This window comes from Geospiza fortis, unplaced genomic scaffold, assembly GCF_000277835.1.
Source record: "Geospiza fortis unplaced genomic scaffold, GeoFor_1.0 scaffold279, whole genome shotgun sequence".
Lineage (NCBI taxonomy): Eukaryota > Metazoa > Chordata > Aves > Passeriformes > Thraupidae > Geospiza > Geospiza fortis.
In genome coordinates, this window is record NW_005054352.1 from 4,536,029 (window position 1) to 4,549,699 (window position 13,671).

General features: G+C 38.8%; 1 protein-coding gene across 1 annotated transcript in view; it reads right to left on the bottom strand.

Annotated features, from left to right (window-relative positions):
• Window positions 1-475: 475 nt before the first annotated feature.
• Window positions 476-13,671, bottom strand: part of CUNH9orf85 (chromosome unknown C9orf85 homolog) — a 17,447-nt gene continuing 4,251 nt past the window's right edge. The window contains exons 3-6 of the mRNA XM_005423443.2: window positions 13,572-13,668; window positions 4,090-4,196; window positions 1,748-1,861; window positions 476-947 (exon numbers count right to left, since the gene is read on the bottom strand). Of these exons, the coding sequence (XP_005423500.1) occupies window positions 770-947; window positions 1,748-1,861; window positions 4,090-4,196; window positions 13,572-13,668 (496 nt within the window). The 3' untranslated portion in view covers window positions 476-769. The remainder of the gene's footprint in view (window positions 948-1,747; window positions 1,862-4,089; window positions 4,197-13,571; window positions 13,669-13,671) is intronic.

The window sequence follows — 13,671 nt, forward strand, 5'->3', positions numbered from 1 at the left end:
AATCAACACTGGAATAGAAACTGGGAAGGGAGTAACTTTATATGCATCACTCCACTATGCAAGTCTTTTCATATCACATCAGATCCAGATGAATCTCTGAATTCTGAAAATGAAACTAAAGTGTGATGAGAAATTCTACAGTCTGCAGGTTTCTTCTTTACAAAATATTGGTAGTAACAAGGTCACAAATCTGTAATGCGCACTTATACATGATAAATAAGCTTTAACTGCTCATGAACTGTACTGGTGATGGCATTTACACACTTGTTTCTTTTTTGTGGGGAAAAAAAATGAACTAAAACCTTGGCCTACGGTAAGATCCCATTTGGAAACTCATTGACAGAATGCTGCAAGTTCTTCCTTCAGAAAACTGTTATAGCTGCTTTAGCTCTTCCTATCCGTGTTTGCTCTAGACTTTCAGGCAGGTTTCCAGGTAGCAATAGCACTTCAAATGGTCACATAATACTGAATTTCGAACAATTACACAAAGAGACTTTATTCCATAAAAACAGGAAGTTGTTATATGTATGAAATAAATAACTATGCTTACAGATAGGATATTGAATATTTTCTGAATATTTTCAAAGAAATTCTGTTCCTAATACATAAAAATGTGTATTAATACAAATACCCACATGCATCATCATAGACAATGCCAAAATTAACATACAAGGACCTTAGATGTCTAATTAGGGTTTGGAGTAGTTTAAGGGCAAGCACTGGTTTACCATATTTGATGGCATATAAACTCTTCCATAAACACAGCTTTTTAGATCTCTGTTTTTTCAAAATTCATACTTTTAAATTGTTCTTCAAGCGCATCAGAATCTTCATCACTGTCTGCACTAGTGAAATTTGTATCAAAATCCAGCTCATCCTTCAATTTACTGCTCTCTTGGTCATTTTTAGAAGTCTCACTGTCAGTTCTGTCTTGTCCTTTATCAATCCTGTAGAAAGCAAGAGGGATATTATCAGCACCTATTTCTGGAATTTAAACAAGAATGAGACAGAGGATAGAATATCCTCCTGGCATTCCATCCCAATGTAGGATGGAAGATGGCAGGAGGTGGGAAGAAGGAGGAGAGGGGCAGTAAAAGTCCCCAGAGTTACTTCACACTAAATAGGAAGGATATAAAACACAGTAAAGTATGCATAAAATAGTCTTTAGTACAGAAGAGACTGCAAAGAAGGAAAAGTAAATATTTGAACAACTTGACCAAGTAAGCAACTGCTGGATTGTTGTCACAAACTAGTAAATTAATGTTTTATGTATCATGCTTAATAGAGAGCACCAGCAAAAAAAGCCAAAAAGCCAAAAGCCTGCTAAATGTACTGTGGTAACTGTGCTTAATATCAGTCCTTGTTTAGTTCTTCTGTTCACTACTAACTGAATCATCAAGTGGCAGACAAAATGCCAGCAGTAAAGTGGCTTGTGCATATTTTATGATGCTCTACATCAAAACCCATTTTGAAGTGCTCTGTTAAGAAGAAATACAATTTACCCATTGGTGCTAAAATGCCTTATCCAAGTAGGACTTTTGTTGTCTCAGCCTCACTAACATCAATAAGCATTTTACCCCCAGATGCATCTGAAGAAAGTGAGGAAAATGACTCCTACTGATTCATGTTGGGATAATTGAGAAAATGGCATAAATTATGACAACTTCTCGCCAGTTTCCAAACAAGGCTTATTACAAGGGGAATTATCAGTACAAGACTGAAACTATGTACTCTATGAGCTACTTACGGAATCACTATTTCTTCTTGTTTCCCACACTTAGCACAGATTTCTAGTTTACCAGCACATGGTCGACAAATAATATGATAAGGATCTTTTACAGTCTTCTGGAGGCATTTCACACTGCGAAGAGAAAGAAAATATGATTAAAAAATATTGTGGACACTTACTAAACATTCTGTGTTCAAATACAATATACAAAAGAGGAACAAACACAAAAGAGGAACAACACATCTTAGGCTGATTTCAAATTAAACACTCAGTGTTTTATCAAGTAGCATAATCAAAATCATTGCCATTCACCCTTCTCCCTTACTTTCCTCAGGAAGAATTAATAAAACAAGTATTGAAAAAGAAACATTAAATAAAGAATTTTATATTTAAGTTGACAGAACAAATATTTCCGTTCATTTCAGTAGGCAGTTTTTACTTTAAAATTGCACAACTTCCGGTTTAATGATAAAAGCAGCATATGGCATAAAAAAGTACATGGACTTTACAAATAAAAAGCTTTCGGTTGAAACACTGAAATTACTTCCTCTTGAACTTCTCACAGTATAAACTGAGTCAGTCCTAGACTTTGTTTTCTATGAACACAAGCCTGCATGGAACAGTATTCTCAACAAACCCAACCTAATAAGGTAGAGGGCTTGGGCCATTCCTTTTCAAAATGTGATAATATTCTGTGGATTTTGTAATTTCCAAAATTCTGTGGCTTAACATTCAGCTGACATTTCTAAAACCTTGTATATCTGGAGAATATAACTGGAACAATATACCCCATGTAATGCTGCTCTCTTGACAGTAATTTTTAATGCCTCAAAAGTTCTTCCCAGACATGTCATACTAAACAGAGGCAATACCAATGCAAGGCAGATGTATATATTTTTTTAAAAATAGTTTGACTTCTAATAACTAAACACTCAGAAGTAAAGTAGGGTATACTTGTGGTTGTACTAAGACTCATAATTTTAAAGATGTTACAAAACTAAAAATAATTGAGGTATTATTCAAGGTACAGGGAAGTCCTCCATCCCCATCTTTTGCAATACAAAGATTACTTTTTTTTTAAATCGTCACATTTTTAATGTCTATTAGGCTTTTACTTCACCCAGAAGTTTCATCTGTTGAAAATTTTCCTAGTCTTGTCCTTGCAGAACAATGGCTCATCCAGCCATTGTACTGCTGGCATAGAAATCATCATCTGTAAAGCTAGAATGCTCTGAGGAACAACTTCTTCATTCAAAAATATGAGAGAGAACATCACATATTCTTTTATAAGCTGCTGTTCTAAAATGCCACTTTAGAACATTCAGAACAGTTCTTCAAAACAGTTGTTTAAACAGTTCTTTAAACAGTTGTTCAGAACAATTAAGAAGCTGCCCAATGCTTCCCTGATTTACATGGGGTTTTTGCCTGCTCTCTTCCCTTTGGGAAAAACAAAACAAAACAAAACAGGATGCACAAATAACATAGTTATTTGAGGAAAAAGTGGAAAACCCAACTTCATCTGTGGCGCACAGAACATAGAATTCTTATTTTTTATTCAGCAAGCCTTCTACCTAATCATTTGTTCTTTACATGAAAGGGTGACACTGGTTACTAATACCAAAATACAAGCTACTGTGACAAACCTGGCTGTATTGTGCACCACAGCCCAGCTGTGGTTTCTGTGAGTTCTATGTTTCATTGCTGAAACACTGGCTGTGTCTGCTACCACAGGAGGTAAGGACCTCTGCAACAGAGCAAATAAGAAGGAAGCAGAGAGCATCTCCTTCAGAAAATTAAAATTATATGTTTGTGATAGGTTAAAGTATTTATCATCTTTGTCATAGAGTTACACAAAAACAAGCAATACAGAACTCTATGCAAACAATCCCAACATTTGCTACTTAGGATTATAGTTTCTTAGAGAAAAGGAGAAAACGTGCTAAGAGGTAATGAAATGCATGTATTGCAAACATTAGCAAAGTACAGAAGGCAAGAGATGTGCAGATCCCTCTAATACAGATGTGAAACAAGACCTTAGAAAATTGTGTTACATGTTCAGGTAGGACTTTTTGTTCAGGAGGACACTGACAGTATTGGAAACCTACAGGTCCACAGTTCAACCAGTTTTAACAGCAAAGACGGAAGCAGTTGCTCTTCCTCTGTGTCTTCTTTTCAGAAGTTTACAACAAAAGACTTATGAATTAGAAAATTAACATTGCCTATATGTTGTCATTTCAGACTACACATTTTAAAAATATTGCATAAAAGTAGCTTCTTCTTCTGAGTTTCCAAAGCCAGAATATTTTCCAAAAGCTCACAAACTACATGACCAACAATTAACAAAAAATATATTTACTCACCATTTTTTAGGTTTTGTCAGTAGCTTGTACTTTCTGAATTTTACTCGCCACTCCAAGATACCTTTGCAATGCTGACACACTCCATCATGAAGCTTAGCATTTATTTTCTGAATAAGTAAAAAAAAATACATTGATGACTTCCTGCGGTAAAGAGTAAAATCTTGCTTAGAAAGCATTTTTACCCATCTTATAATTGATACAGTACTATAAACATGTTTGCTTGGTATTAACATTAAGCTTTTCATATACATTTGTCTACAGATTTTCTTCAATGGAAAGGATACCTTGAAATTAAAGAATAGATGATGATGATGATGATTTTAATTATCTTAATAGTCGTACTTCTTTCTGTTATATTGCTGAGAATTGATTACTGTAGGTATTTAATTCTTTTCATCTCTATAAATTTTACAAAATGGATTAAAGAAGAAATAAGCCCTGAAATACGCAGCTTTTGACTAAAAAAGACAACTTACAAGATGTAGCATTTAACTTATTATTGCTTAAGCTATCACTATACTACATAGTTTCAATAGTCTCAGGATTTTTCCTCAGATAACCACAAAGTAGAATCCACACACTACTTGCAGTCAAATTATTCAATCTCTCTCTAATCCTAGCCTCCCTTTATGAAAAACATTTCTGTTCTCTGCATCTAAGATAACTTTTTTTAAATGGTAATTTAAACCATGGTACATTTTTGAGACAATGAAAAATTTACCTTAATATCTCCTACAACATTTTGCGTTTAGCTTTCTCAGAAATATAAAATGTCAACCGGCTAGTAGTATTTACACAAGAGAAGGTATTCTGAGATGGGAAATGGTACCAAACTACACTTTTACCTTAAATAACAAGCTTTGTCCTTGTAAGCTCAATCCAATTTTATTTCTTCTCTATTTAAGAATGCCAGCACTAATGTTGTCTATCATATGGGTGTTCATATTAATTGAGAAATTTAAAACTAGAAATTTCAGGGTTAAAAACCTCATATAATAAAAAATGTATTTTTTAAGATAGTTTAAAAATGGCTACCATATCAACATTGCATTATTAAAATTGTTTAAACCACATCTACTTCTTAGCATACCTAAAAGGAGTCATTCTGCATTAATTGGGACTTCAACTGATGTTACTTTTTCACAAATAAACTGAAAAAAAATTACTCTACCAATACAGCATCTTCTGAAGTAATTTCCTCCTTTTATGACTCACAAGAGTTTCTTACTACTCCACAAAGCTCTACTTCAATACATAAGACCAAAAAAACAAGGCAAGCTTTAAAAACACAGTATCTTATTCTATTCCAAAAAAAATCATATGGCAGAGGAGACGCTGCTTTCAAGTGAGACTATACTCTGTGACTTGTGTTCCATTGTCTCATTTTTTATTAAACTTGCTCATTCAATATGAGTGTTCCTGTGGTGTGGTTAACTGAATGTGTGGTGCTTTCTGGCTGCTTCAGTTAGAAGAAAATTATGTTCTAAATGATCAAATACAGACTTGGCATATTAAGAAGCCAACCAAACAAGATTTTGCATACTGCTTGAATTTTGAATACAGAAAGATGTGGTTCCGATGCATTGTGGATATATTTTCCAAAAAATACCAACAATTGCTTAATGTGCAAAATTTCTGAGAGAAGAAAATCATCAGTAAGTTCCCAGTAGATATCCGTTAAAGGCAATTTAATATCTCACAATTCAATATCTTGCAATTCAAACTGCTGTGAGCAGTGCCTGTGTTCAGTCTTTCAAAATTCATGCAGTTCAAAGACAAGCCTTGTTTTCAGCACTTGTCCAGCATGAAATAAGGCTCTGAGCACTATAGCCCACAAGCTCCCCACAACCTGCAAATTAGCATGAACTTCCCAGCGCTTCCCCTCACTCCCCTGACTTGCACTGACTGGTAATGCAGGAGGCCAGTAAGATACACTCTAATTTGTTTTTCCAGGTAGGGATACATTTATTGTTACCAGCTGTTTTTAGTTTTGCTAAGGCAGAATCCAGTGAAAGTCAAAAGACTGCAGAAGCTTAAGCTGAAGGGAGATGGCTGTCCTTCCAAAGAAGCAGTTAGCCTCCTGGATGAAAATTACGTATTTTCCCTTAACACATCCTGACATCACAGCTGGGGCTGGGGTTGGGAGCTGTGCCACGGAGTGATCCAGAGGCAGGCTCAGCAAAGCCTAAAGCTCCTGGAATGCAAGAGTCTGTGTTCAGGACTGCACACCCTGAAGAATGATCAGAAACTACTTCAGAAACCTCTTATCTGAAGCAAATCCAAAGTTCATCAAACAGGCAGCCTATTAAAAATTCTGCTTAATATTTGCTATGGAACAAGTAAATACACATAGTTATTGTTCATGGAGCTTTATAAAGCTCTTCCCCATACACAAGAATCACAGAGGGATTGTATTTCTTTTTTCTTCTTTTTCCAATCAAACTGAAACACTGACCATCCCAAAAGCTGAAGATGCCAAAGATGAAGGGACAGTACAGCAAGGCATAGGCAATCCAAGAGGTGCCTCACGTACACTGATGACAACCACCTTCTCCAAGTGAGAGGGGAGCCAACAAGCAGAGGTGCTGTGCTGGACCCTGTTCTCACCAACAAGGAGGAGCTGGTGAAGGTGAAGCTCAAGGGCAGCCTGAGCTGCAGTGACCATGAAGCAGTGGATTTTAAGGACCTTGGGACAGTGAGGAGCTTGGGAAGAAGATCACTACCCTGGACTACAAGAGAGCAGACTTCAGGATTTTCAAGGATATTCTTAGTAGAGTGCCATGGGGTAGAACCATGGAGGGAAGAGCAGCCCAAAAGAGCTGGATGATATTGAAGAGTTGTCTCCTTCAGGTTCAATTGCAATGCATCCCTACAAAGAGGAAATCAAGAAAGAAAACTGAGATGCCTGCATGGGTGGACAAAGAGCTCCTGGAGAAATTTAAACAGCTAGCTTACAGAGGGCATGAGGAGGGGAAAGTAGTCTGGAAGGAATCGAGCCAAGGAGATGGTTAGGAAAGCTAAAGCACAGGCACAGGGATTCTGCCCCTTCACACTGCTCTTGCGAGACACCATATAAGCATTCAGATCTGGATGATGAGACAACACAAGAAAGACACAGACTTGTCAGAGCAAGTCCAAAGGAAGGTCACTAGGTAGACCACCCTTCCTAGCAGAAGGACTAGAGCACCTTTCCTGCGAAGGCAGGCTGAGAGTTGAAGCTGTTCAGCCTGGAGAAGGCTCTGGGAAGACCTTAGAGCACCTCCCAGTACCAGAAGGGGGCTACGAGATAGCTGGAGAGGGACTTTTACAAAAGGACATAGTCACAAGCCAAGGGGGAATGGCTTCAAAATGAAAGACTGTAGGTTTAGACCAGATCTTAGGAAAAAATTCTTTACTGTGTGGGTGGTGAGGCACTGGAACAGCTTCCCCATTGAAGCTGTGGATGTCCCACCCTTGGCAGTGTTCAAGACCAGGCTGGATGGGGCTCTGAGCAACCTGGTCTAGAGGGAGGTGTCTCTGCTCAAGAGAGGGGGATTGGAACTAGATGATCTTTAAGGTCCCTTTCAACCCAAACCATTATATGATTCCGTCATCACATTCGTGTGCATCAAAAATCACTTTAAGTATCCTGATCCAGGCGTTAAGATACCTGGAAGTTTCAACATGGTAATAGCACAAATCTTACACAGCTATTCATAAAGGAATCACATTGCATCTGCTCAAAAGGTCACAGACTGGAAGAAAGACAACAGCTTTAAGTTCTAACTTCCTCCTTCTAAGGGGCACACATAGAGCACATTCCCCCTCTTCAGCAATTTCCTGTATTTTTTACTAAATTTTGATGCCTCAAGTATGGGGCGTTGTAATTAATCATTGGCTCAGCACATCTGAATACAAGAGCCACTAAGACTTTACAACCCTATCAGGCAGTTGGTTTAGAAAGTCAATAGAGAATTAATTGATGTAAAGAAAGCAGTTAGAGAGTTTAACTTGTGTTTGTCTTTTAGATTTATTTTGCTCAGAAAAAAAGGCATGGTATTTATGTGCTACCATTACTAAAACAAATTGTTAATTTACTGTGTTTTTTTACACTTCATTCAGCATCTCCCCTGACCATAACACACCACTTTCAAAAGCAATACAGACTTGAAGAAGTAAAGAAGGACGTCTCTAATGAAAGATTTGAATAGTCTGTTTTCTCAGATTTTTGAAAATGCTAAAAAAGCATGTGAGAGAAGTTCTCATAATAAACCTGAAGACAAATTTTCTTGTTTCTCAGTTCCCAGTCAGAATGGGGAAGTCAAATAAACTCCACTAGTGCTTACTTTTCCTATTAATATTTACTTTTTAATGTATTTTGTATATTGTTTAAACTCTCACAAACTCATATTTTTTTCCTTTTGCCCATTTAATAGCTTGCTTTTCCTTGAGGGTATTAAAAAACCTAACAGCCCACAAAGCCCTGAAAAAAGGTAGTAAACTTCATTATTCTTTTCCAACTTTTCTACCCAGCTTTTATGCAGGTAGTCAGGGCCTCATACACAAATAGGAGGTAGTGCTTGAAATTAATTTCTTGGTGTAAAACTAACTTCTTGGAGTGAAAACTACTCCAACATGTTAGATTATGTTCCTGTTGCAGCAGTTTCTCTGGGGTTTTCTTTATGCTCATTTCCCTGTTTTAGTCAATAGCTCTCTTTTCTTTAGCATACTTTGCTCCAAGGAAAAGTGCAACTCATCCAGTGCTTGTGGTACATCTATACATTCACCAGGGAAACTACAGTTATGCAATACAGACATACCTAAGCAGCCTTAAGGTATGATGCCACAAAATGCTCCATGTGCATACTATAAGCACATTCAGTTGTACATTAACAAATCAACATCCTCTGATCACATAACCTAACATTAAATCACATAACAACCTGCCAAAAGCAGTTCAGAATGTATTAAAGTAAACGAATGCACCTACACCTACTAACCTGGCACACAAAATAATCCCTAGCTAAAACTAGCATTAAAGCACTCACAGGTAGGATGTAATGACAGGGCTGCAAAGAAGCTTCACCATCTGTTTGTAAGCTTCTAATTATGTGTGAACCTATGGGTATTTTGACTTCCTCTACTGGAAGCAGATTCCTTCTAATGAGCACATATCAGTGGTCCATTCTGCTGTAACTGAGTGTAATGTTAATGTCACCCATAAACTTCCTTGTCAGAAACACAGGTGGCACTGCTTCAACCAGTAAGGCTGAATGCAGCACAAGGGTGAATGCAGGATTTCTGAACAAATGAACTCATCAAAAAACCAAAACTCCACAGGACCTCCAGCGCATGACTACTAAGCAGGTAAAGAAGGTCACTGCAGACTGACAAATGTGAAACTGAGCTACCAGATGCCAGATTTCAGGGTTCCAGTACACATTACACAGGCTGAAATTGTCCTCCACAGAGCTTCGCTTGCTCCCATATTGTATCAGCATTACTTGAAAATCCTTTTTCTACAGACGTTTTCTCATCAAGTGTATTTCAAAACTTAAGCAACATATGCATATAGCATTTAAGAGAGCACTGGAAAGACTCTCATCATCTCCCCCAGAAAGAATGGAAAATACACAAAGACACATACACACACACCAGACACACCTCCTGCACGTACCCACACATTCTTTCTCTCACTCTGTGCCCCACCTCCAGAGTTAGGTTAGAGTCCAGAGCAGATATTATCTTTACTCCTATTCTCCCTACATGAAAGGCTACAACCCAAAACTGAATGTACTTCTGAACCCAGAGTAAAAGGAGTGGCTAGAGAGTAGACTTCAGCCTACCACGCTACTCTACATTGCAGCAAGAACGTTATCTAAAAAACTGCAATATGGTTATCTAACAATTCCAGTTGGCCACTGGTTTATCTCTATCTCCCTTCTGTGTTTCAAAATATGATTACTGACTCAGCATTTAAGCTCTACATTCAGCTGTTCTCTACCTAGCGCTTTCCCACAGTCCAAACCAGTGTTTCAACTAAAACAAGTGATTTATCCATGCACCTGGCTAGAAAAGGAACTGACATTAACACTGTGGTAAAGGTGAGGTTCAAAGGTAATAACCCCTGAAATTTAGGGAAATATGAATTATCATCTTAAAGAAAGGAACGAAATGGAGAAACAAATCAGTCCTTTGAGTGTAAATACGAATCGCTTTGTGGTTTACCATCTTACTACAATGGAATTCTAAATCTTCTCATTAAATGATACTTGCTTTCATTTCTAGAACTACTGCAGTTTTCATGATGACTTATGTAATATACTTTACATAAAATGTATATTCATATAACATAATGTATATTCCTCAGCTCAGTGCTGCAAAGAGCTATTCTGGAATATACCATGTAATGCAAACACCAGTAAACAAATTCCAAGATTCAGTAACTAACAAGACAGTGTCTTACCCTGTCCTGGCTATTCCTTCTTCAGGTCATCCTAAGATGCACACTTTTCCAGCACTGTTGTAGCTGTTTCCCAAATACAGTAGAGAGGCAGTGTACTTTGTTGCAAGGATGTTTCACCTCAACAAGCCTCAAGAGCAATGCTGTAGTAATGCTGTAGTAAAGACTGATCATTAGAGGAAAGACAGGTGGATCTTCTAGCATGTTCTCAAGTAATCAGGTCTGTGGCCTCTAAGATTAGAAAATGGATGCCACGGTCAGTGTCAGACAAAAAGCACAAAACAGTTCAAAACACCAAAAAAACAACTGGATAATGGCTGCCAGCAGAGAAAAGTCAAAATCCTATTAGATTAATGTCCTCTACAGAGACTGCTTCACTGAAAGAAATAGCAATAACACCATAATTAACTACCTCAACTCCACCCACTGTACAACCTGAAGCTATTGTAGTAAATATTCAACATTGTTAATGCAGTGTACAATTGCAGCAGGATCCAAATTTTAAGCTGATAAGCATTTTGCAGCCTTTCAAGATAGCATTGCATTGGACAGCGCACAACAGAAGACAGGCTAAACACAAAATCCCCCACGTTTAACAGTGATTTGCAGGAGATCCATTTTCTTTGAGAAGCTTTAAGCATTCTTTTGATCTACTGAGCTAATGAGAGATAGAAAGAAGTATGTCCCACTCCTTTATCAGTCCCTACAACAGACTTTCTATGATTTCTTCCTTTTCCTCGTCACACCTTGAACATCCATTATATATGTGATCATCAAGGACTGCAAAAGACAGAGATGCAAGACCGTCATCATTTAGCATAGTCCATATCTAAACTATGACATTAATCACAACTTAATCTTTGCTAGTCTAACTTCTTCAAAACAGCAAAAGGGGGCCAGCATCATTATACTGATCCCTGTGTATCCCGGCCCTGGTTCTGGCCAAGCCAGGGTTAATTTTTCTAGGCTAGGACACTAAGGTTATTCCATACCACCTCACATCATTTTGCAGGAGTGGAGGGAGGGGTCCCTTTCAGGTCACATAGCATGGTGTGGTCTGGTACTGCCAGGGGTCCCACATAGTGAACGCCTGTGTGTGAATCATCTCTTCTACACGGTTGCTGTGACTGTTTTCTTATTTCATTTGCTGTTTCCAGTAAATTGTCCTTATCTGAACCTGTGATCCTTGCCTTTTGTGCCTCCAATTCTCTTCTCCAGGGCTATGCAGGGAGAGAGGTGAGTGAGTGGTGCATGGTTTAGAGCGTTTCAGTTACAACACTAAACTGGGGAATATAATTCCTAAAACACGGCAGTACCTTAGGACTTGAATTTGTACATGACAGGATGCCCTAAGAAAAAGGAACATATCCTTTCCCCTTACCAAACATTACCTAACCCCACAATAGGATGCACATTCTTCAGGATGCTACTTCCATACACTCAGCCCTCTCCATGACCCAGCAGGAACAGAGAGAAAAGAAATAATTTGCTTTAAATGGAAAAAAAAAAAAGACAAGTTGATGTCCACAGCTAACCTTGGCCACATTAAAAAAAATATTTTCTTGAGTGCATGACATCATGCAGCCAGTCCTATAGGATATCAATTATTGTCAAAGGGAAGAAAACAGAAAAACAGTCACGTGTGTATTAAAGTGATTACTTCAGTTACAAGACAGATACCAGAATTCAGTTTCTCTTTGAAAACTTTTTTGATAGACCAGCTCTCTACAACATTTTTGTGTGTGTGTGTGTGTGTGTTTGTACCAGACAGAAAATACTCTCCTATGAGAGGTCATGCAGTGACTCATACAATAAATAATACTGTCACTGCTTAGAATCCCAGGAAAGCAGCCTGTTCAACTCGCAGAACCGGTCCTAAAAAAAAAAATCTCAAAAACCAACCAAAACAAACTCACAAAAAACCCAAACCTCCCTCTTTGGCATCAAGGCTTTAACTTACTACTTTGTTCCCCTCCTCCCAGCTCTTTTTGACAAGCCAGGCAGGTTCAGTTAAAGGGATATCGATATGACAACAACAGCACCAGATAAACTCTCCTAGATTGTTCATCCTCCGTTTTGTCTTAGTCACCTTCCCGGTTTAGCCTGCAAGATGAAACATTGCACTTCGGTGGTGTTACTGCTCAGACACATCGAGTTCTTCAGCCCCTTCCGCATATTATGTTACCAAAACTAAAAGCGCAGAGCATATTTCAAGAATATATTGTAGACCATTTCCCCTTCCCTACTTAGTACCAAAAAAGACAAAACAGTCTTCTGGAACAACAGAGTGAAGATGATAACTTTTGTAGCAAAAGTGATGACAAGACTAGCTGAACACACCTTTCTATCTAACTAATCTGAAGAGCTCACATTAAAGCACACATGAAAGTTATCTCAAATGTATGCCAACTGAAGCTGGGTGTTTATGTGAGATGGGGGAAAGCTGTTCAAACGAAGCTTTCTAAACATCAAGACTTCTGAGTTATGACAACAGAGTCACAAACTTTGAGAAGACCAAAGAAAAGATGTCATATGGATAATGCCTTTCAAGAAGTCATATGGATAACACGCCATTGAACACTTAATTGCTGCACTCACTGCACAAATGTAAGCGCTTTATTTCAGTCTTCCTCTTACAATTCTTTGGCTTAACTAGGTCCTTTCATGTCATAAGTATGATTCAAGTCTCACACTACACATTTGCCTACAATGACAACTGTCTAAAATGTCTTGTTACGATTCTCTCCTAGCAGCACTGCCTGGTGCGGGCGGACCCGGGCCAGAGGTACCGCCATCCCTGAAACGGTCCCTCGGCATCCAGCGCCACGTGACTTCCTTCGCGATCCCGAAGCGCATCAAGACCTGGTCCCAGACCTCACACGGACAGGGCATGGCTTCAGAGGCCGTGGGGGGACGTGCCCACGCTTTCGGCAAGAAGCCCTTCCCAGCTCCGGCCCCAAGCGCTGCATTGCCTGTACAGGGGTGGCTCTTGAGGCCGCGACAGCCCCGTGTGTCCCGGCCCGGGCCCGCCCCCGCCTACCTTGCACCGAGCGCTGGTGTCGTACTTGTCATTCTTGAAGGCGTGCGCGTTCTGGTACCGCTGGGGCCGCGTGCGGGACACGTTCCCCCGCTCCGAGCTC